The sequence below is a fragment of the Aythya marila genome, assembly GCF_965140915.1.
Source record: "Aythya marila genome assembly, chromosome: Z".
NCBI lineage: Eukaryota > Metazoa > Chordata > Aves > Anseriformes > Anatidae > Aythya > Aythya marila.
Genome location: NC_139080.1, coordinates 20,210,201 through 20,235,484, shown reverse-complemented (window position 1 = coordinate 20,235,484; position 25,284 = coordinate 20,210,201). Strand labels below are relative to the sequence as shown.

The 25,284-nt window shown below is 38.7% G+C and overlaps 1 protein-coding gene across 13 annotated transcripts in view; it reads left to right on the top strand.

Annotated features, from left to right (window-relative positions):
• PDE4D (phosphodiesterase 4D) overlaps positions 1–25,284 on the top strand; it is a gene marked incomplete at its 5' end in the record, with an annotated part of 636,111 nt that overhangs the window by 570,785 nt on the left and 40,042 nt on the right. For 11 of the 13 annotated variants that reach the window (XR_014319338.1, XR_014319339.1, XR_014319340.1 and 8 more), the window contains one exon: positions 9,122–9,234. Coding sequence is in view for 7 of the 13 variants with exons in the window: in XM_082783123.1 (XP_082639249.1) it covers positions 9,122–9,234 (113 nt within the window). Of the gene's footprint in view, positions 1–9,121; positions 9,235–10,895; positions 10,940–25,284 lie in introns of those variants that run through there. The other 2 variants (XR_014319342.1, XM_082783124.1) reach the window with 2 other exon arrangements.

Here is a 25,284-nt window from a genome sequence, read left to right as displayed (position 1 = left end):
GGAACAAACAAACAAACAAACAAACTTTGAACCAGTTAGTTGTCACCCTTCTGTAGAGCAGAATGTATAGATAGTTGTTGGTGGTTTTTGTTTGGTTGCTTGGTTTTAAATTTCAAAAATTTTATGTTGTGGAAAAAAAGTTTCCCATCACTTTTAATTTGGATCTGTACTCATGGAAGGAGAAAATAAAGTGTTGGGCAATCTTCCTCAATACATAAACTCCAGAATGATGTCGACAAATAATTACAGTAATGTATCTTTCCTTCACCTTTTATTTATTACCCTGCTTTTGATCTCTTTTACTTCATCTACCTAAAAGTTAGAGGCAGAGATCATCGGTTAATATGAAAGAATGTGGCACCACTTAAATCAATGTTTAAATCAACATTTGGCTCAAGGCTTTAACTAAAATAAAATATAAGGGAAAAAATCATTCTGTGGGTTTCAGGGAAATGAACTGTTAATGAATATTGTGAAAGAGCTGAAATTTGCTGTAAGGGAAAGACTGACACAGTGTTTGTCGAGTTTTCAACTTGACGCATGGAGGAGCAGGTTGAGCTGTCTTGTGGTTTTGATGGATGACGTTTATCCGTTGCATACCTATCATCCAAAACAAACCCTCTCCCAGCCTGGCCTTTTCGCAGCAGCAGTAACAGTGACTGGTACTTACAATGTTAGCTCGAGGGCTGGTAGCCTCTGGGATAATTTCCTGAGACAATATGACAGAAATGTAGCAGAAAGAATGACTGACTCATTGTCCAGTGTAAAGAAACTGCGTGACTAACATAGTTCATTCAGTTTAAACCGTAGGTTTCTTACTGATGACACAAATGTAATAACAGTTTTGTGTATCTGACTCTCAGAGTAGTATTTGGTTTCCTCCACAAAAGCAAATAATCAAGTGGACGGGAACAGTATTTGCCTAATAAATAGCATAAATAGGAAGTGAGGTTATGTTTTAAAAATCATGGGAGAGGACCCAGAGGCTTGAAGGCTTTGCACCACCTATTATATAAATGAGATCTAATCCTGAATGAGGCTCTCAGGCACTACTTTTATAACATTTTGAATATATTAATGAGCAATGACACTAAAACAAAAGAGATAAGAAAAACATTCAAGATAACAGTAAAGGTTCTGTTAGAACTGGAGTTTTATGGAGATGCAGTAGATGCAATAGATGACCTGCAGATACTAGTAAGGGTCTGATTTAGCACATACTCATTCACCAAGAGTGTCCATACAGACAGGAACTTCGGGTTTTACTATTATCTTTAGTAGTGCACCGGATGTGTTGGGTCTGTCCAGTGATATGAAGCATGCTGCTAGCCCAAATGCTGACTCAGACATCACTTGACCCAAGAGAGAAGCTTTAAGAACAAAACAAATATTGAAGTTAAAGAGATACATTGCATGTGTTCTTGGTTTGCTGAGGAGTGCAAAAGCCTAACCCTTTGTCCCATGTAAATACAACCCAGCTAATGGCATGTGAAGGGAATGAGGACAGTTTCATTAAAGGAAAGGTGAAAAACTGATCCCTGCTACTGCCCTTTCTGATGCTTTCAGCAGTGAAGCTGAATGAAGTTGCGCCTTCTCCTAATTCCCTATTTGCTTTGTTGAAAAGAGAGCAGGCTTCCTGCTGCCTAACTGAGGAAAGACTTGGAGGTTTCCTTTCTCTTACATCTCCAGGGCCCCATAATGACCTGATAAAGACTGGTCTCCAGCTGCTCACTTTTGCCATCAGTTCATTTAGTTTATCTTATCAATACTGTGCAAATCTGTTTCAAATTCGAATTAATGCTAGGAACACACAGGATGTTTTGGGGGTGTTTTCCTTAGAAAAAGGAAAATATTAACTTCTGAAATCATTGACTGCTGTTATCTAAGTCTAGAAGTGAGGTGGTGATTTATTAAATTCATTTAGTGCAACGTGAAAATGGACAACTACAAAGGACACTTATTAACACTTTCTTTTAAGAAAAATAGTCTAGTTTTAGCATACTTCTTGCTAGAGACTAGATGGAAAAGAGCGAATATGAATTCCTCAGTTCTTAGAAAGCTTTCACTCAGCTTTCCCATTTTATCAGACACCAGGAATTCTATTGAGGTTTCTTTAGCAAAGTCCAGCTGAAACTTTTTCTAAACTTGGGTGTCTATAAGTTTTAATATTGTGTTAGCTCAGGCTGCACCATTAGGTGTTGTTAAATTCAAAAGTCAAATCAACCAGGAGACACAAAAGCTTAGGAAAATAAACTGCTAGTCCTGGTACTTAGAGAAATATTTATTTTTATTTTATTCTGTGGTAATTTCTGAATAGGCATTTGTAAAGTTTTTGAGGAACTTTCCTCTGAAAAAAAAAAAAAACAGGGATCCTGAAATTCTTTCGCAGATGGAACTCCCAGTTTACAAATTTCCTCTCAGTCTAAAATTTTCAGTTGGTAATAAAAAAATTATGACAAAACAGAGTTTCTGGGTCTTGCAGTTATTGGCATTTCAGACTAAGCCATCAGTAATCTGCTTAAAAGTGAAGTCTGTGGTTTTTAATGGCTTATATGAGCTGTTGGTTTTGTTTGTTTGTTTGTTTGTTTGTTCGTTTGTTTTTTAAAAAAATCAAGCTTTTTTTTGTGTGTGTGTTCTGATCATATGTTCTAAGAAAGTAGGAAATCAAAATTATTAGGTCTTTTTAACACTAAAAATTTTCATACACAAAGTGATTTGTATTTCTGGTTACTTTCATCCAAATGCCAAGCATATATAACAGTTGCACTCTTCAGCAAAATGCTGATGGGGACAATGTAATGAATGTAATGTCCTTTGATCCCTTCTAGTAGGATCAGACACTGTTACAGAACAGCAAATGTGAGAGTGTGACTATTTGAACCACCAAATTTTTGACAAAATGTCTTTTATTTTCTTGACTATTAATTTAATTTTGTTCTACTTTGAAAATCTGTGACTCCTCTCATGCTGAAAGAACAGCAGTATCCTACTCAGATACCAAATGTTTTATAGCTGCAGGGGAAAATGATCTTCAGGATACATCCTAGCACCTAGAATTTTTGTATTATATAAGAAATAGAATATGAAAGCAGATTGAACAATGAATCCAGTATTGGACTCCTTGTCCAAGAGTCTCAAAATCTAACCAATTACAACTGTTGAGAAAAATAAGAAATTCAAAAAGGTACATACTTTTCCTCAAAATGCAGGTTGTTCATAGAAATAAAGCAATAAAAATGTAAGCAGATGATATTTTGCTGTAGTACTACTTGAAAACCTCAGACAAACTTTCCTCTTTTTCTTTATTTTGAGCAAAGTTTAATTGCTTTACAGGAGAACTTACTTCTTTTGCCAGTGAACAAATGAGGTCCTGCAGGTTCTTATGGACAGTGAAGAACTGTAGGAACATACTCGGCCTACTATCAGGAACCTGCTGGTCCTTTGCCAAAGGCAGACAGAAGGGAAAAGAGCATTGGGTAGGAATGTGTGGTAGCAGAAGTTCATTTGGCTTTATGGGATTTTTGATAAGAGTAAAGAGTTGCAAGAAGCATTCACACTGCAAACATTTTGACCCACTGTGTCATTAAAGCAGTAAATCATTTAAATATGCTGCATGTATTGATCCTATGTTTTTTTCTGCTTGTCTTCAATGGAAGAATGTTTTTCTGATAGTCTTCCCTACTACTGTGGCATTGCAAGACTATTTCTTCAGATGAATTTGCAAATACTTAATGCAGGCATACTTCTAGACTTCACAACAATTTATATCTGTATGAGTGACTTAATTCCAAAGCTTCTTCCAAGAAGTAGACCAAATATTTAATAGAAAAAAAAGAGGGGGAGGGGGGGGAGGAGGAGGGGACACCAGAGAAAAGCCGAAGAGTCACCAAAAGCAACACCCCATGCAGTAAAACTAAACTACATAGTGAGAGTCTGATTATGTAGTTCTTCAAAATTTTAGGAGTCAGAAGGGCCTTAATTACTCTGAACTAACTAAAATTGATGTGTTTCAAGAGACTGATACCTTCTTCCTAGATGTCCACAGCCTTTCTGTTATCTGGTTTTGTAAGAGTGTAAGTATGTTGCTCCTACCTTTGTCCCTGAAATATGCATATGTAAGTTATAAAGAGATTGTTATATGGCATACATAGAGTTCTCTGAGACCATGAGCGAAACACAAAATGTTGGTTAGAAAGCCGTTTTTTCCCCCCATGAAAACAGTAGTGTGCTTCCTTTAGGTCCTCATTTGATTTGTGTTTTCTATCTGTATTTCTCTATATGGTCATTTTTAAATATATATATATATATATATATATATATATATATATATAATATAGAAATATTTAATATTTTGACAAGTTGTGCATAACTAGACTTTAACATTTTGCTCCTAATATTTTGTGGAAGTTACAGCATTTTCTGTTCAGGAAGATAGAATGGTTTCCATAGCCTAAGGCTAAAGCTAGTGACATGGTGTAAATCAGTTTATTGGGAAAGCCCTACTGATCATCACAGTCTGAAAGAAGACTAGTCCTGGTCATCAACACACAGTCTGTCCATGCATGAGGCCACTGACTGGCATAAAGGATTTTTCTTCACTAGAATGGAAACTTGGAGAGATTCCTGGCATGGAAGAAAGTGAGCGTTCAGAGTGGAACCATCAAAAAAGCTTTTGAGAAAACCGCTGCAGCTGAGTTGTCTGCCCAGATGTTCACTCCAAAATCTGGTCAAGAGTATTTTGTTTTACTTGTGATTGGGGGTGGGGGGGAGGAAATATTACCAGATTTCTAGATGCTAAACAAAAAATATCCTTCATAATTTCATTTTATCAACAGTATGAGATGTGAACACTCCACAAAGAAAGCCTTTTGAGTCACAATACTTACTTCTCAGTAATACCTGAATATTTTTTTTTCAGTTGTGAAATGGGTGACTAAGAAAATGCATGCAGCTTCTGTGCTGAATCAATGCTAATATGGCTATGTAAAATAGAAGGTGCCAACGTTGACTGAAGTGTTGAAGTCACTTGAATATATAAGCCATCAGTTAAGGCTGTTAAGTACTAGCATCCTCATTTACAGAAAATAATAATAGTAATTTGAGCCACAGAACATTTTTTTTTTTTGAAATGCTGTAGTATTAAGAGAAACTGCAGCTCTTGGCCCAGTGATTCTGTTGCTCCAAACTTCAATCTTATGCTACATGGAAAATTGTGAAGGTGGCCAGAAAACTCAGAAGATGACCAGGGTCTTGAGTCTCACAGAGAGTCTCTCTGATATTCACCTCATCTTTATTTTGAGTAGCCTAGAGGTTTCCAGGGCTTCTTCCACTTGCCAGTGTCCTCAAAAACCCGTCTGGAGCATGGCACTGCTTTTCTGTGACCATATCTTGCCTCCAAGGCACTCCCATTTTAAGGCACACAATACAGTGGCCAGAGCCCTGTATTGTGTGCTTGCAGAGTCGACTCTTTTTTAGGCTCTTCACATCACATGGTCTCAACTGATGAAACAACAATGAAGAACCTGTATTACCTTTTCCTTCTGCTGTGCTAAAATTGCTTAAAGTACTGAAAAGGTTAGTGTAAGTACAATTCAGAGAAAAGAATAGTATTGCTTTTTGTCCTCTAGGAATACTAGAACACTGTATAAGAAAATCATGATGAACCATTTAATTAAGTGGACATAATTCCTAACTATTGTAATATGGTAATTTTCCCCTTTGAAAATTTTTCAACAAAAGTTGTTCCCAAAGAAGGGTGCAGATAAAAGCACAGCTATTTCTGGTGTTTCATTAGGAGTTGTGCTAAGAATCAAGTATTTTACAAAAACAGACAGTAGAACATCCTTTAAAAAAAATGCTTGTGCAGCATCAAATGCTTATGTCTGAGCTTGTTCATCTTGCTAGCCTTTGATTTTTTTTATTTATTTTTTCTATGTACCACTCTGAAAGCTACATGTGGTGGGATTGTTTGTATTAATCTGTGAACTGTGAAGAGAACGTTTGCTGTAACTTCCTTTTTTTTTCTAAAAGCATACAAGAAGCAGCATGCAAATTTTAAAGCAACTGGTGTTAAACACTGTAATAAGTTACAAAAAAGCACTTTTTAAATGTCAAAAAAAATGCTGATTTACAAAAGTTAAAGCTTGGTCTGGTGCTTATGCCAGAAAACTGATCAGTGCATGAGTCCTAGTTGGGAATTTCAGGGTGCTACCCTAGAGGTAAGACGGAGGTCAGAAACAGTATTGTGAGGTGGTAACAACTGAATGGCGTATAAATATATACATATATATATATATATGTATGTATGTATATATATATTAGTGCAGTGGTGATGAGGTGTTATACTTGGAAAGCTGTTAACCTAGACAACATTTTCCACCACATTGTGTAACGACAGTGTGGGCCACAATTACAGCTTCAGGACTGTTTAGAAAAGCTTCCCTTATAGTTCTCCTCTTCAGAACTGCTGGAGCAGCAGGGGATGTTTGCTTGATGAGGACTTTGTCATTGTTTAAAGTTCCTTTTATTTCCATTTAAGTTTACAGAGCTATCCTGATGGTTCTGCAGTCTGAGAGCTTGCGAGAGGTGCTGAATCCAGCAGGTCTTTCTGGTGGTATTTAGCCAAACCGCTGGCCATCAGAAGTTTCCTAAATCAGATTGGGCAGCTGGGGTCCCCACAGGACCCCATTCCCATTCTTGAATGTGGGAGTCAGCAACAGGAGGTTGTCAGAAACATCCTCCTAAGGGTGATGGAACTTGCTTGTGGGTGTTGGATTCTGTTCTCTAATGTACACTAAGATAGTGCACAGGTGGGTAGCAGGTAAAGATTTGGAAACGTAAGGTGCTGTAGGAAATATATATCATTGCTATATGGATAACAAGAAGTTCAAGTTTGAAAATAACAGAGTGTTTTGTTACTTTTACCTAAGTATGGCATCCTGCAAGTTTATTTTGTTGTTTTCATACTTCTTGGAAAAAAACTTCACACTTTTAGTTGTGAAGTATTAGAAAGGATGATGCTTAGTTTTGAAGAAAAACATGAGTTTCCCAATACCTGATTTTCAAAAACTGCTGAAGGGCAGGCTGCAGGCTAGCAGCAACACAGCATTGCACAGATTCATTTTACCTCACTTCATTATGCATGTTATCTGCGATGAAATCATTGTAAAGGTCATCAGATAACTATGCATATGTTAACCTCCTCTTCTGCTTCATCAAAAGCATTTAACACAACACACTATTACAAACATATTATAAACAAAGTGAATTCTATTTCTAGTATGGATCTCGATGGAACCTACAGTATGAGGTCAATACTAGCCACCTCCAATAATTAGCTGCAGTTGCCACTCTTTAAAAATAATGTATGAAGTTAGTGAGCTGTGATGCCTGCTGCATTACAGCAGGCCACAGATTCTCTTCTGATGGCTAAATAGTCTGGGAAATCCTGATTTTATTTACCAGGGGATATTTTGTTTATTTTTTTTATTTATTTTTTTTTTTTTTTTGGGGGGGGGGATCAGATACAGTGTGCATAGTAAGCATGACATGTTTGAAACACAGTATCTACAATTCAGTGAGAATGGGTTTTGGTGACTGTCTGTAAGTGTTGTGTTTGTTGAGGTGACAGATTAATCCTGATGTGGGCAAGCACAGCAACATTTCCTTTAAGCACTTTTGCCAGTTAATCTCAATCCAAAATTGTTCTTGCTTTTTGCCTTTTGCCAAAAGAAAATGGACATTATTCAAAATTATAATTATGCAAGGTTTAACAGCTTTGAGGGAACTCAAAGGTCTGGAGCATGTGCTCTGAAATGTAAAAAGATATGAATCAGGTATCCTGGATGTTGAACAGTAAAGCAATGAGCTATTTGGTACTAGCCCATGCTAGAATTATTGTAAAAGGAGTTTTAGTTAATTTGCTTGCTGGATTTTTTGCTTGTCTGATATCTTGAAGGGAAAAAAAAAAAAAAAAAAAAAAAAAGTTATTTTTGTGTGGAACAAGTTGAGGGAGATGTTTTGGATGGGAATAACAAGCCCACAGAACAAACATTTCTCTACCATGGTGTTACATTTGCATGTAACTGATCCAGAACCATGAGTGCCAGGAGTTTCAAAACTTCATGTTTCAGATACAGCGCATGCAAAGACAGCATGTCCAGGCTAAAACACACTGAGCTCTTGGTTCAGTACAGAGCAGCATTTTCCCTAGATATATTGAAGAAAAAAAAAAAAAAAGTCAGGCTATGTAGGTGAGATTGCACCCCTAGACACGGGATTATTTTTCTGTAATTAGTCGCATACTGATAGATCTGCAGCTGATAAGGAAACGTCTTTCCCTGCGTGTGGGTCACTTCTGCAAGTTTTAGGCCAGGTGCCACAAGGCAGTCATGATCGAAATGTTACCGAGGGTCTGTTTCCTACGTGGGATCCCCTTCCAAAACTTTTACCATCCTTGTTGTTTGTTTTTTTTTTTTCACTTAGGGCCAACATGTGTTAGATACTCTGTGCACACGTACGCACGGATACACGCGATCCGTGGGGCTTGAGCCTGCAGCACCTGAGCCCTGGCAGCTGGCTGCTCCGCTCCGGCCAGGCGCCCTTTTGGGACGGGGACGGGGCGGGGGTCCCCTCGGGCAGCCGGCACCCGTCGGCGGAGCGAGGAAAACAGGAAACGGCGCTGATTCAGAGCCCTGCCTGCGCCTCCCCGCTGCCGGGCCGGGGACCGGGGCTGCGGCTGGGGGCTGCCCCCGGGACGGGACGGGGCGGGACGGGGCGGGACGGAGCGACCGCTGAGCGCCCGCGGAGCTCCGCGAACGGCCCCGGGAGGCGGTGCTGCGGGCGGCACACGCGTCCCCGGGACGACACGGGGCGGAGCGGGGAAGTTTGTGCTCGCTGCCCGGCACACGCCGCTGCCGCCGGCCGCAGCGCAGCGGGGGCTGCGGGCCCCGAGGGGGAGCGGAGCCGGGCGGCGGCCGGGGCAATATGAAGGAGCAGCACCCATGTGCCGGCACCGGGCAGCGGGGAGCGGGCGGCCGCGGCAGGATGGACGCGCTGCAGCTCGCTGTTAGCCCCGTGAAGCGCTTGAGGACTGAGTACGCCTTTCCCTATCTCTTCGCAGAGGAGGCCTACCAAAAGCTGGCCAGCGAGACCCTGGAGGAGCTGGACTGGTGCCTGGACCAGCTGGAGACCCTGCAGACCAGGCACTCCGTCAGCGAAATGGCCTCGAACAAGGTAGGAGCCCACGCCCGACGCATGCCAGTGGTGCGGGGATGGGGATGCCACGGTCCCATTAGCGGTCCCGGTTCTGGTCCCAGTCCCGGGGGTAGCCGGCGTGTCCCCGGCCGTGGGACGGCGGCACCGGGTCGGCGGAGCCCCAGGGCTGCCCGCCGAGGGGATGCGCTGCCCGAGAGGCGCACCGCGAGCAGAGAGGAAGCCTGCTGTGGTGCTCCCGAAGGGATAGCGTTGGTCATTTTAAACAGGCAGCTCTGTTCAGACCCCGGGGACAAATGGTGAAAGTGATGCGGGCGTTTGGACTTGGAAAGTTATGCCTTTTCGCTGCGTGTTGCAATGTCTAAACCAGAAGAGACTGTTTCTGACTGCTGGCGATGTTCAGTTGCTCGTTCTTCTCACACGCATCCCACTATTAACAAGAGCTCTTTCCTAGAGAAGCATGTAGAAAGTAGTGCTGTGTAGAGGTGGCAAAAGTAGTTCTCAATTCCAAGACTGATACAGACTTAATTGTATTTGTCAGCAGTAAGGCCACCAGTTTTCCTAAGACAGTTTGGTAGGGATGAACATGCGCAACTGGCGTGCAATTATAACAGTCGTGATAGATACTGAGACCCAGAGGTGTGTTCCCGAGACCAAGTGCACTTCACTTCATCAAATTTCAGAATATCCAGGGAACGTGTGCTGGGCTCTGCTGTGACTGAAAACTTTGTTTTGCAGTTTCAAGAGTTTGCATGTACAACATTCATGCATACACTTTCTTTCATGATTTTGGTTTACGAGCAACATGTAGCTGCTACATTTCTGGTGTTAATTGCTGAAGCCAAGTTAATAAGCCTGCTGTCTTGCTTCAGAATGTATTTTTTGCATTTGTCATCAACAGATATTCCAAGTATTTGGGGAGCTACATGTACAATAAGAGAGAAGAAGGTTTTAATTATAGCAAATAAATGGGCTGTTTCTTGCCTCACTTACGTCTGTAAAAGCCACTCATGATTTGTAGTTTAGCAGCTATATTTTACAGCCCTTTTAGTTGCAATTAGGATTTTTGAAAGTCAAAAAAATGTTGAGAGTATTTTGTCTCAGCTTATGCCCTTTTAAATTCTGCTGCCTTCCTTTGATTGCCCTTACCAAACATCTGCTATTTCTTCTTGTCTGCTTTTGAGCTCATGTTCAACTCAGCCTGTGGGTAAGATGTGGATTGTTCGCACTGTAGTGTGGTTTTGTCCTGTAATAAAACCAGTTTATTTCTTTGTCATGCCTTGTGCTTCTCAAGTCTTCAGAGACTTTTGGCAGCAATTAAATCTCCATTATTAAGAGTTACCCGCTTGGCATTGCCCTATTCTCAGAACCATTTTCAGATTTTATTGCCAGTTGAAAGATCTAATTATTCAAGACATACTGGGTATATGCCATCAAGATACAAAGTCAAGAGTTTCAGAGTTCATTTCAGCATTTTGAATCTAGTGGTAAAATTTACATTTTTATTTTCAAAAAAACTTTTTTTTTTATGTTTTTTTTACATATGTTTTACATATGTTTTTTACAAATGTTTTTTTTTACATATTTATTTATTTTCAAAGGGAGTAAGGTCAGACCCATGCCTGGGGTCTGATCTTGCCCTACTGTGAAGTTTGAACATCTGTCAATTCCCCTATTTGTAGTGTCTCCATCACCACTGTTTCACAAGACCGGGGACAGACCTCAGGTATTTATTTGTTACCTCCCTAAAACTGACATTTGGTATATTTTACGAACAATGAATAATAAGATAAAAACAATTACTAATCAGTTCTACTCAAGCTTTCCCATATATACTCACGTTTTTCTTAAAAGAGGGCCTATTTTTAACATACAACATGATGACTGCTTCATATCTTTAAGAAAATACAAAGGTGCTACATCTAACACTAGTTTGCTTGTATTTGTTTGAACTACTTAGAGAGTTGTTTGCTGTAGATTACAGGATAAACACTCTTCACATGTATTTATTCAAATGAAAAGGAAAATGTGATTCAGAGAAAGTTTGTCATCTTGTAATTTCAAACATAACATGCGGACCACACAGTAATCCTAGTCGTCAGAGTTAATCTGAAGGTCAGTAAGAATGATGCTGAGTTTTACATCAAAACTGGAATTTGGCGTCACAGCAATGTATGACCTTAGTCTGCTTGATCTATCAAATATGGATGGACATGTCTAAGGCACTTAGCTGCTATGTATAATTTCATATTGAAGTATTTAGGAAGAGACTGCTATTACTGTATTGTATTGCCACTGCACAGCTTTGGAGGTCATACTCAGTCATTGAGATGTACCTTTATCCCCATTTTTGGGAAATCTTTCCACCTTGTATAAAAATCTCTGTGATGTCTTTCAGGGCTTTTTATTTTTTATTTTTTACTGTTAAAGGAAAAAAAGCCATTAGTCGTAACATGAACAATCTTGCATATAAATAAGTGAGCCCATGTAATAATGCAAGAAAACTCAGTGCAGAAGAATTTTACTTTTAGGTGTGAAACAGATTGTTCTAAATAATCATGGTACTCTTGAGTATGAAAACATACCCAATTTTGAGAGACAGCACCTCCTATCTTAATGTAACTGCAAACTGCAACATCTCTGTAAAGCACATATGTAAGTGGTGTTATATTAGTTTATGTTGAAGCCTGAAGAACAGAAACCATTCTCAAGGCTGAGGAAATAGAATTAAGTCCATCAGGAATATTCAAAGGTACCCAGCCCTCTATACCATGAAAAATTCCTGCAAAATCAGGTGAGAATCACGGAATCATAGAATTGTAGGGGTTGGAATCATCAAGGGATGATCCCTCAAGGGATCATTTGGTCCAACCCCCCTGCCAAAGCAGATTCAATAGAGAAAAGCATGTTCTCTAGAGAAAATCAAGAGAAGGAACGCTGTAGGTACATATCATGTTTTCTCACTATATTTTCCTTTCCCCTTATATGAGTTTCTTTAAGAAATAATTTGTCTTTTTTTTTTTTTTTTCCTTTTACCCCAGATTCTCAGCTACTTCTCTTATGTACACCCCACACTTTTTGCATATAACAACATTTTCATCCATCTTAGCTTTGCGTATTTACATGAACTTGTGTGAGATATAAGGGGTGAGCTCTGCATCATGTATGAGCTTTTGACCAACATGCAAAGGCTGCCATAGCAGTGTACAAAGTAACAGAGAAGAAACAATATGACATGTCCTGAATGCCTGAAGCAGGCCAGTTCTGATCTCTGATCCCTCTCCTGGGTGGCGAGCGGGCAGCCAGAACCACTGCATCCTAGTGGAATCCCCTTACTGCGGTGATGCTTGTGTAGGACTTGCCTTGGCATACCCCAATCCGAGCGTATTTATTTTGTTTAGATGCTTCTGGTACTCAATTAGTAGTAGTCAGTGATGTGCCAGCTCACAGCTTTGTGTGACTGAAAGTAAGGTGATACAGAGAGATGAAAAGATCCTTTTTTTTCTTCCCCCTGCTTAAAAGTGCTTGAACCAGGAGGCATGGCACATTTTCCCCAGGGGATGAGCCCTGGCGTGTTGTGACAGTAAGTGCAACCCTGAAAACTGAAAGTGTACTATGGGTCAGCTCCATGGGAAGTCAGCCACAGTGCTTGGCTGACGAAGTTATACTGGGATCACTGTAAAATCCAGAAGATGCCCAATGTCCAGCTGTCCTGGTGATAAGGAGCTTTCCAAGGGCTGAGAGACATTGCGCATGAAGTAACAGGTGGATTAGGGCCATGATGCACCCATAGGCGTAGGTTGTTGATAAATCCCTTTTCGAAAAGATGCTGTATTTAAAAGCATTATCAGTTGTTATTACGTTATTACGATTTTTACAGTACCTTGTGCTCACTTAAATTACCAGCTTCTGGAGTTGGTGTTATCTACAGAATCCCAGTTTTTTAACTAAAAACACAGGAAGTTTCTTGTCCTTTTACCTGTGCAGAAAACCTGTAAGATCTTTAGGCTCAGAGACTAGAAAACAAATGAGCACTTTAAATTTTGAAAATAGATGAAAATGTTTTCCATGTTTGGAGACTAATTTCTTATTTTCCATGCCATGTACTGTTAATATTGACTAATATCTGTGGACTGTGGCTCTATCATTGTTGGTGTTTTTTGTTTTGTTTTGTTATGAGTCTTTTTTTTTTAAAGTGATATTTATTTGAATTGAAAGAAATTAATTAGGAAATGCTTTAGCAATTTGGATCACTAAGGGTAGGATCCCAGCGCATAGTCAGTTGCCTCTATGTTCTGATTTCCAGAGATGCTAACCTGCAACAGTTTCTTACGAACTGAATTGTCAGTAATATCTCTGTTTTAAAACACGGTTTTTATGTGCCTACTAGCTTGCTGATTGTGATTTCTTAACTTCAGATTAAGTGTCTGATTCTGGATCTGGACTTGAAATTACTACTGTGACAGACAATAAATGTATATATGACAGCCAATACAAAGGTGCAGCAAACACTTTCTGCTGGACAGCACTAATTGTAGGTTAGTCAAACGTGGAGTAATACTTATAATGAAACTGATATGCAAAAGTATGTTTTCACTTCTGTAATCATGATTTTTGCAAACACCTCCAGTGCAATGCTCTGGGGGTGTCTGAGTATTTGAATTTAGACATGGAAAAAAAGCAATTTGTATTGCTTTTGTTTCAATGTTAAGTTTGCTGCAGTTTACAGCATTATTTTTTTTTTCAGGATTTGCTAGTAACTGGTCACAAACAGGAGTGTGGAAGAGGTCACTTAAGATTAATGTAAGGGTTGTGACAGAGGTTCCTTTCCTGCTATATAAACTTCCTTTCTCGAGGAAGCTTTTGTAGTTATCAAAGCTAACAATTTTTAAGTTTCATGTAGTATGACCATGCCAACTGGTCAAAAAAAGAATTTGAAAATACTTTTTAAAAGAAGACCTTTATTATAGTTGTTCAATTTGTACACCAGTGTGTTAAAATGCTCCCAGATTAAAACAAATGTCTATTTACAAACTGTTCCTAGTGACAGACAGTATTTCAAAACCCTCTTGGAATTTTTGAGTGCTGTGAAGATGCCCAAAGTGAAGTGTTATCTACCAGCTACCTTCCAAAGACTACACTAATGTAATACTGACCGCAGATGTTAGTGGTGTTTTGGTATATGTTTATTGTACTGTACATATCACCCATTACTTATGCTTAGATCATAATCCTAATGATTTTTTGTTTGTCTGTTTGTTTGTTTGTTTTAAATACAGTTTCCAAGCTGTAAACATTTAGTGTAAATTAAAGTTAGGCATGAAGGAAACAGACAATGTAATCTGCTCAGTTATTGTTCTTTTTTTCCTTTTTTTTCTTTCTTCTTTTTTTTTTTTTTTTTTTTTTCACATTCTCTCATGATGGCTCCTGCCAATTTGAGCTGTTTTATAATCACATCTTCCTGCTGCTGCAAAGTATTTTTTCCTTTCCTGCTCTACAACATTAAAAGGCTCACATGGGCAACTGGGAGCCAACTAACATAATATCCAGGGAAAGAGTGAAGTTAAACTAATTACTTAGTTGAAATAATGGACTATATATACATTTCCTATCATGGTTCAAACAGAAGTTTTGTTTTACCACTGGTGGGTGTCCCAGCCACAAAGGAGAGCCCCTGCTGCCTGCATCCTTGTTTTATCTTTGTCTTCTTCTGTGGAAAAGCTTGGATGGCAATTTTGTAGGAGTCTGGATGAGCTAGTACTAATAAAAATGTCTAATGTCTCTGGCTCAATCTTTTATTAATGGGCTAGTTTTTAGTGGCTTTTTTTTTTTTTTTTTTGAATTGTCACTGTCAACTTTGGTGACTGGTTTGTCACCCGTTTAGAAGCTTATCTTCAGAAATTCCATTTCATATGTAGGAGTATAATTTTTCTGCAATGCTTTTTCCAAATGTGAAAGCTCAGCCAGAGTAAAATTGTATCCTCTTCTGTCATAGTCACCGATTAGAGTGACCTGTTTCCAATTAAGGGAAAGGATAATGTTGTCATATCCATTTACGAGGATTTAAACATCAGTCATTCTCTTGCATTTCAGTTATGGCACATGAAAAATACATGCTGGAAATGAGTAGAAAAAAAATTTGTTGCTATCATGACTAAATTGTTGCAAAGCAGACAAGACCTCTGCTTTGCTTCTCAGACATAAAGAGGGCAGATAAGCAGATGGAAAAACTTGATGGGGTTTATTGTGTGACAGTCCTCTTATATAATGTCTGGCAATGCCATCACACTTGGCTCATTGACATGATGGTTTAATTGGCTCTTGACGTTTCTAGACCTTTCTAGGAAAATCCGAGGATTTGGTTAGCGCTTTAGAGTGCTACTTCTAATGAAGATTACAATTAAGTAAGGGGCAGCTGTTATCAAGGAAAAGCTTGTTTGTGTACAACATAAGGAAAATTTTTATTCATCAAAGATTTCAATTTGCACAGTGACAGAGTAAAAGAATCCTGATAAAGTGTTGAGCAGGAAGTTGAATTAATGCATAATTAGGCACCAGTTTTCTTGCACTTCATAATAGGAGAAAAGGAAGAGAACTGTGGAGTTAAGGAAGAACTTCCTTCCCAGATACTCTCCTGCCTTTTCATGGTCTGAAGCCAGCACACACAAATTTTAAGACCTCTGGGCTGGAGTGCTGTTCCTCTGGAGCAACCTTACTTGCTCCCATGTCAGACTACTCATGCTTCTGGAGAACAGAAAACTTGCCCTCAGGCAACTGCAGTGATGAGTGAGGTATATTTATATAAAGGAGATAGCACTTAGTTGTGTATATTGTGCAAAGATGTGCCACGGTGAAAGAATGAGATAGCAGCTGAAGCTTGTTCTCCAGCAGATGGCTTGCCCCAGCTGCCCTTATCGCTTATGAACACATCCACCTTCTCAGAAATGAGGGGATGAAATAGTGACATCATATCAGTAGTGGCTGAATCTGATAGGTGCCAATGTGTGCTGCCTCCCTAGAGGCTGTTAGATTGGTGTCAAATGAGGAAAATTCATGAAAAGCCTTGTTCCTCTGAGGACAGAAGAGGGGGTTTTGGTGTTGCAGGTCTCTTGGAGACACTTGCATCTTTGGAGATGTAGGTTTATTGCTGAGAGAGATGAAAACAAGTGTGGTGCATCGGGCTAAATGTCTGGGTTCAGAATTACCCCTTCTCCTTGTGCAGAAATGGCAAATGTTGGCCACCCCAGGATACGATGAGCAGGCACTTGTGATTTAGAAACCTGGGGGCCTAGGTTTGACCCATAATGGCAAATACAAAGAACAAAGTAGCATTTCAAGGCATTAAACAAGTCAGTAACCATTAATCTCATAGATTCCGTATGTACTTTAAGTTTAAAAAAAATAATAATTTAGCTCTGCGTCTCCTATTCCCTGCTACTTAAGAGGAGTGATGCATGTCTGAAACTTGCTATGACTTAACACTTTTCAGCTTCTTAGCTTCTTCTTGGATTGTTACATAGCTTTCCAGTAACTTATAACTTGATAATTTTTTTTTCCATAAATATAAGCAAATGGCCCATACATGCACACAAACAGCCCTTTTTGTAGCCTCTTCAATTATAGGAAGTGCTGCAGCATGAATGGTTCTTTCATTTTAGTGTAATGGCATGGAATAATACAGATGAAATAGTATTGAGTAAATAAGTAGGACTTGATGTGAGAAAATACTTCCAACCACAACCTAGTAGAGGATTTGGAAATTATGAAGTAAAAACAAAGATATCAAGGTACCTTTTTATTGCATTTACATAAAATACAAAATGTTTCAAAGGTGTTATTTGGAAAAGGCCTCATGCACATGAATATTTCATAACTTCTTGCTTAACAATAATGGTGGAATTTATGGCTAGTGAAAGATATTAGTGTCTATCTACTTGTGGCTTTTGTCAGTATTTAAAGTCTATATTGAATTTTTTGTAGTACACTGCTGTAATCAAGGTTAGACAGTAAGATATGAAGCATTTCAGAAAGAAGTGGATGGCTTTTTATTATTTTATTTTGTTTCCAATAAAAGGCAGCTTCTGCATTCGTATAAAGTTTTGGTACTATGAATGTGGTGTGAACTGAAATGTCAATCCAGCCTCTGCATCATAAAGAAACTGCCCTAAGAAACCATCCTGATCTCTCAGTTACGTTAGCAAGGGGTTTTGTTTGGTGTCATCTACCAAAAGTTTCCACATTTAGGAGACATACCATAGAATTAAGTGTGTTACAGATGGATGTGTCCTTTAATGTGGAGAACATTTCTGTAATAGAAGTGAATCCCAGTTCTAGTTTCTTGCAGCCAGTTCCCTGTGTAGCAGCAAAACTGCTTGTAAGTAAGAAAAAGCATCTTAGAAAGCAATGCTACTCATCCTGCCTTGAAACTGCGAGCAGCGTGGTGGCCAGCACCTGTGCGTTACGTTGGTTATTGCCTCTGAGCAGACCAGCTGCAGCTTCCATGTGGCTGCCCTTACCTGGCTGGTGGCAGGGCCTGGCTGTGGTGGGACATCTGAATGTCCAGCCCAGGGAGACACTGCTGTGCAAGTGCTGCCATTTGTTGGCTTTGCTTGCCCACTCCAGGTGTTGCAGGGGAGCTGCACTGGTGATAATATCTGCCATGAATCACAAGCAGTGGAGCAGCAGTGCATCAAGCTGGTGTGCAGGGCCTGTTTACGAGATTATCTGCAAATAAAATTTAAACAGCTAGCTTTTTCTGTTAATTAAGTTGTAAGCCACTAATATATGATCAGCTAATGAAATTGAGCTCACTGATCACTTCTATCAAATTCCTCAACAAGAGAGTGTTTAACTAAACATGCTCTTGCCATTGCTGTGGGAAAGGGTGCTGGCTTATTGATGCATTTTTGTTACTGGCTTTAGATGGGGAGGCAAAGCAAAAGGACAAAGGGAAGTTAAACTGGAAGCAGACCTTTCAGATAAATTTGATTGATTTGCATCTTTTGGTATAACAGACAAATGTCTGAGTTGCAATTAATATGCAAGTGTAGTTTTGCGTAGTAATGGCCCATCTTTCCCAGTTCAAGATGGTTTCTAAATTATACAAAAAGTATGGAAGCAGCTTACGGATGTACTTAAAACAGCCCAGAACACATAACTACAATTTCTGAGATAGCATTTCACCTGTGAAACAGCACAGGTTTTTTTCATCTACTTATCCTGAAAGTTAGCTTTAAAAAAAATTGCCTCTGCTATGCTACAGTGATATTCCATGGCATGTATGTCACTGTGTTCGTAGATGTGAAGTATTTCTGTTTTGCAGGTTTGGGAACTGAGATGGAATGATTAAGATGTGTTTATAGCTGTCATAGTCACTGATTGACTGAAAGTATCTTTCGGAGCTGCTTGCTTTGACAGTTATGTGCTCAGTCATGCTGTCCGGATGGAGTGTCCATATGGCACAGCCCAGCAGCAGGATTTCACTGAGCACACATCCACACAGACATTGTTTTCCAGTTAGAAAGATCACTTGTTAGTGTGTTTTCAGAACATGAGAATGCAATCCACTCTCATCAACACTAGATGTTGGCAAAGTGTTAATGAGGCAGCAGTTATTTTAATGTGTACTAGTCTAGGCTGGTTTTGAAGCTTCTCCATTACTTTCCCTCACTAATTTAGTATGTGTTAATGGTATTTTTTGCCTGCATACATTCATAAGCACCATATATTAACTAGAAACATTATCATTTTTCCCAAAAACTTGTCTTTTTGAAGAAATCTACAAGCAATTTATTCAAAATCCTGTAAAGATACTAGAACAAAAGCAGAGTTAACTTTAATCTGGTATAGATTACAGGAAATTTATAGTTAGCTGCAAATCATAATCGTTCTGCTATATCAGTAATATTCCTCTGATACATTAGCTCAGCAGTATTTTTTGATGGATAGAAAGATACTGAGCTTCTTAAATGTATTATTTTATATGATTGAAAGGACCTGTTCAAGTAAGAGTTAACATATTTAAACCAGGCTGTCTGACCTTGTTGTAGCCAAGGTTGACTGTAGAGCCTTAATGTGATAATTTTACCCAGAATCTCAGACAACCTTATGCTGCCAGCTGAAATAGTAACATTGCTTTCCTAAACTGCTTTTGGCATTTTGGAATGAACAGTTGTAACAAAGATGTCTTTTCTAATAGGCAAGAACAACATGACTAACTATTGGTATTTTGTATTTTATTTCAATTTTGTGTACCAGAAATCAAGTTTAAAGTGGAGACCACTGACCTTCCCTTGAAGTGATAAGGTGGAATTTAGTCATGAAATGCCTTTATCTTGTACGCTGATACCAGTCAAAAGATTCATGAAGGCAGCACTGCACCAATTTGTAATGAAAACGCTATTTTAATTGCTAGAAATTAAGGAGCCAAATATTCTTTCTTACTTTTTCTCAAGGTACCATTACATAAATGCTCTATAAAACGTAAACTAAAAGGTAGCTCACCATGAAGTGTTTCTTATATGCATAAACAATGATTTTCATAATACATCAGCCACCCACTGCATCTTGAAAGGGTGGTCTAAATGAACAGTGATTTTTACTAAGTGAAGATATGATTCATGTGTACTTGCTGACCCAGGGAAGCAGTCATTAGATTTCAGAGCTGGTTTCTACAAAGAAAGGGTAAACACCCAAGCTGGCGTTTTGGCTGTGCTCTTTAGAGGACTTTCTTACAAACTTCATCCTAGGGACACTGGAAAAGTGGTGTAACTCCAATAGAAAAGAATGGCAAAGAGAAGGCATAATAGGGGTTAGTGAAGAACTAAAGAAATAGCAAGATATTGGTGTTTCAACAATAGAGCAAGAAAGAATTTGAAGAACAGAAACAACTGAAAAGCAGGCTGCCAAATAGGTATTGTGGACTTGAGCATATCTGATCATGTTTTAATGAAAAATGGGCACAGAAGACTAGAAAGTAGACTTTTTCATGCATTCAGTCTTCAGAGCTGTATTTTCTGTGCTTGAAATTTGCCGAACTTTATTGGGGCTGTCATAAATAATGATAAATACAAGGAATATTTGAATATGTTTATATATTTTAAAACTTTTTTTTTTTTTTGAGAAGAAAGGTTTGATTTGCCGTATGCTTCTGTAGATGGTCTGAAGGATGATACTGGCTTAATTACCCCTAGGCTTGCAAATGGTTCATGTTCTTCAGTATGTCAGCAGTATTACCATTCTTTGGCTGTTTAACTGCTTAGTTACTGTTGAGAAACTTTATTTGCCACAAACATACCATCGGTGACTTAGTTTCCTACCATAGAGTGGGTGTGAACCCTGATGCATTAGAACTGATAGGTGGGTGGTATGAGAGTTACTATACCTTTGGTTTTGGCTATGTTTTCCCTATGCACAAATTGACCTCCCCTCCAAGTACACACGAAGCAACGAAAATGTTTTCAGTACCCATAGAATCTCATAGATATTCAGTATCTCATAGGATCTCTCATTTAAGCTGGAAAAGACCATCAAGATCACCAAGTCCAACGATCAACCTAACACTACCTAGTCCACTGCTAAACCACGTCCCTAAGTGCCACTTCTCAAATACCTCCAGGGATGGCAACTCCACCAATTCCCTGGGCACTCCATTCCAATGTCTAACCATTCTGTCTGTGAAGAAACTCGTCCTGGTATCTGATCTAACCTTCACTTGCACAACTTGAGGCTGTGTCCTCATGTCCAACCACTTGTCACCTGAGAGAAGAGACTGACACCCACCTTGCTACAATCTCCTTTCAGGGAGCTGTAGAGAGCAATTAGGTCTCTCCTCAGCCTCCTCTTCTCCAAACTATACAGCCTCAGTTCCCTCCCCTATTGTAGCTAAGAGGAATGAAAATAAGTTACAAAATATTAAATTGACATTTGAAAGTTAATGAGGATCAGATTTTTACTGTGCTCTTGTTATGTGAATTAAAATGCTTGCGTCTCTGATGCTCAGTAGCAGCATCTGAGAACCAGGAAGAAGGACGGGTGTTTGAGATCTTGCAAAATGCCTTATTTATTTTGCTTTCAAAAGATGTAGCTCCCTATGATTCTCCCTTTTCAGCCTTAGCTGAGCTGTGTTCAATGTTTGCCACCAAAAGGGCTTTTCCGGCCAAACCTGTGCTCAGTATTTGCAGGCTGTTTAATGTTTCTTGAGGCGGCCCTGGAGCACAGCTCTGCAGTGAGCATGCTCGGATTCCTCAGCATCTCTGTCCCCTGCTGCATTTTGATCGCCTCAGCAGCTGCTGCGAGCACACACTGCGCTGATGCAGGCACCATAATAGGAAGCACCTAGGCCTGTCATAAACAAACAGGGCTGGGGAAAAAAAAAAAAAGAAAAAAAAAAAAAGTGCAAGCCCTGACGTATGGCGTGGCCATAGCAACAAGCAGAGATGAGGCTGCCATTTTGGAGTACAAGCAGGCTGGTGTGGCTCAACAGAAAGTATCTGGCTGGATTTACAAAGCTGTTCTGTATGTGCACATCAGACAGAGGTTTTATGAAACACACTACTTGCAAGAAGACAGCTTGCAAACAAACAAACAAAAACAGAAAATAAGTATATAAGGGTGTCTTTGAGTTAAATTATTTTTCACTTGCAATGAAAATTTTAGCTGGAAAAATCTCTAAGCATATTTACTCCTGAGAAATGGTGATGAGTTATTTGACAAATCATAGAATATCTCTGTGGATGCAAAAACTTTAAAGCCCAGAGCTGATATTTCTCAGTAAAATGACTGTATATTTCTTATACTATGAAGCATGGGCAAAGTTTTGTATGTCTGAATACTGGACCAAGGTAAGATTGCATTTGATAATTTGGGAATTAGTTGTGTTGGTTGTTTTTTTTTTTTTTTTTTTTTTCCTATTTTACTAGCATCAGTAAAACATGTGCATTTCCTAGTTGGGTGGGAGTGGATTTGCTGCAGTTCTTTTTGGTTGCTGCTGAAATGGTTTCAGAAGCTTTATCATAGGTGAGCTCCTCACCGTGCAGATAATGCAGTTGGTTGATACGTAGTCAGTGCTTGGGATTTCTAGGACAGCTTTTAGTATATCCCTTCATACGGAGCTTTTTTTTTTTTTTTTTTTTTTAATGGAATGACTAGATTTTAACTGCAAGAAGATAAAAATGCACTGGAAAACTTCTGCTGAAACAAGTCTTAGTAGCACTTGGGAGCTAAAACTTAATGCTTTTCTTTCGTCGTCAGAGACATACATCTGTCTTTGTTTCACAGTTTCAGGTACATGAAAGATCAATTGGTTATAGGAATGATATAAAAATAAAACTGCTGTTGAGATAAAGCAGAAGTGCAGATAGAAGAAAGCAATTATACTGAGATTGTGAGAATATTTTTTTCCTTTCCAGGTAGCTATTATTCCTGTGCTCGTGCCTTTTTTAGATATTTCAGATTTGGTATAAATAGAGGCATGCTGATGTATGTAGAGGGTTTTTTGTTTGTTTTTCTGCTTTCTTTCTTTCTTTCTTTTTTTTTTTTTTTTTCCAATTAATACATGAACTTGAACAATTTCATGGTCATAGGAAACTGAAGTTGACTGACAGACTTAAGTAGGGGATGAGAGGACAAGTTTGGGTCTTAAATCTTACTTCCACTCTGTAATTTAATTAGTAAGCATCTGAGTATGAAACTGGACCTTAATTGCTGCTTGAAGGAGGAGTTGGGGGGGGTTGGGGAGGGGAGGGATGTTTCTGTTTTCTTTTTTGGTTTCTTTCCCAGTGCCTTGGCTGTTGTGAAATAACACACTCTGCACAAACCTACACAGTTTGTGCTTTCACCCGCTTCCTGCCCTGCAATGCTCTCTTGCCTTTGGGGACACATGTAACATTGTTGAGAAGTGAGCAGTGCTCCAAGGCTGCCCGTTATCTGCTGTGTGCTTGTGTCACAGGGGTAGTTGGTGGCACTGATGGGATCTGTTGTGACCCATCCCTTTCCATTGTCAGAGGACTTCAAGCCTGTTTGCAAACTCAGACAAATAGTTCAGCTTTGCTTCTCATCCTTTTGTTTTTGGAAGATTTTCTAATCAAGACTGGAAGTTTATATATTTTTACTATTATTTTAAAGTGAGATGATGAATACAACGGTAAGCTGACCAGCACACAAGGCAAGTGTTTGTTTCTAGTCAGCAGAAGTATGTGGTGTGCTTATGGTGGACTGTACAACATTGGGAATTCACATTACCTAATGTATGCTGGGGAAAAAAAAATACAGAAGCATATTTGTTTTTTAAAGCTAGGAACATACTTTTTACACATGCATCAGTAACTTAAGCAGTTATTAATAGAACAGGCATATCAACCTCATGAAGTGAATATGAACATTAACTTTACTATCCATTAAAGTTATCAAATGCTACATTATAACTATTTTTTTTTTAAGGAATTTGCATCAGACAAGAAATCAGCTCCCTAATTAACTATATGGTCATATGCAGATGAACTATGCTTATTTTTTTTCTCTGTTTTGGAGCCTGAGCAAAAGCACTGGGGGCTGGAAGATGGCACCAGAGCATTGCCTTCCATGTCCCATGGCATTTGAGTTTATTCAGATTCAGCTAGAACTTGATCTAGTGCCTGCTGGAGCTGATGAGCATCTTTAAATTGGCTCCACCAGGCTTTCGGGTTGAGCCCATAGCCAGTTTTATTTAGCATCATTATATATTTATCAAAGAGCTGATAGAATCAACTGTTGAGCTTTGGAAAGCTGGAGAAACAATGTCTTTTTCTATTATTTTTATTTATTTATTTATTTATTTTTTTCAAAAGAGGAGTCTTTTTTACTGCTTCTGTATGTTTTAATGCTTCTGCATGATTTAGAGAAATGCACTGGTGCTTGTGTAAGTCCCCACATACATGCATAGACAAGGTGTCCCCAGTGTTTCATGTGCTGCTTAGGGCTTTCCAGCTGCTCTGAACATTGTATGTGAATCTAAATGGTCAAAAAGCAGCCAGATTTCCAGATTTTCCCAGCTTTTTTTTTTTTTTTTTTTTTTTTTTTTTAATAAGAATTCAAGACAAATATGAAGAAGATGTCAAATCTGTGCAAAGCTTATTGGTTTTGTTTGGTATTAAAATGCTTTTCAAATTGTGGATGACTTTTATAGAGATTTGAAAATAACAGTTTAAGCAGGTTGAAATATGAAAGATGCCTTGTTTCTCGATATCTAGTAATAATGAAAGGTTAATAGTTAATCTTTTTTTTGAATAGTGTCTATTTAGTACCTATTTGACAGCTTAGTCAGAGAATATACCCCAATACCCTGTGTACTTTCTTTCATTAGTGAAGCTCTACCAGTTTCCAGTATGTGATGCTTTTTCATTATTTTCGGTCTGCATTTGGCTTCTAACCTTGCGTGAATGAAAGGATTCAATACAATTTAGTGTTCAGAAAAGGTCAGTGATGGTGGATTAACATTGATTAAGCAGGTCTTATGTTTCAAATCAAATTAATTTCCTTAGATGCGATGCTATGCTGTAGAAGCTCATAAGTGGCCTAAATTATCAAAGCAAAGCAAATTAATTAATTAATAATATAAATGTTACATTTATTAATTATAAAATATTCACTTATTTAAAAAAACATGAGTAAAAACAGTGTTTACAGAGGTTGATTATGGCAAGGGTTTGTAGTACATGCTGAGTATTGCTAAATATAAGCTGCATTTGAGCATTTTGAAAGGAAATATTGATTTAGCTTTAAAATAGTTTCCTTGTAAATACTAATTTATTGGCACTGTGTTGAACTAGGAACACTCTACAGTAACATTACTGGAGGTTGAGTACATTGACATAGGGGGTAAACTGATACCTATTTTCTTCTATTTTATCTGTATCTGATCTCTATATTCCATCCTGTTTTATTATTCTTTGAAAAGTTAGCTTAAAAATACTGTCTGCATTTGAACAATCAGTTGTGAATAATGCAAAGATGTTGTTAAAAAAATTGGAGGATTCACTTAAGGGTACATTTCACCTGAGACCCAGTTCTGCAAAGGTGCAAATATCTATTCCC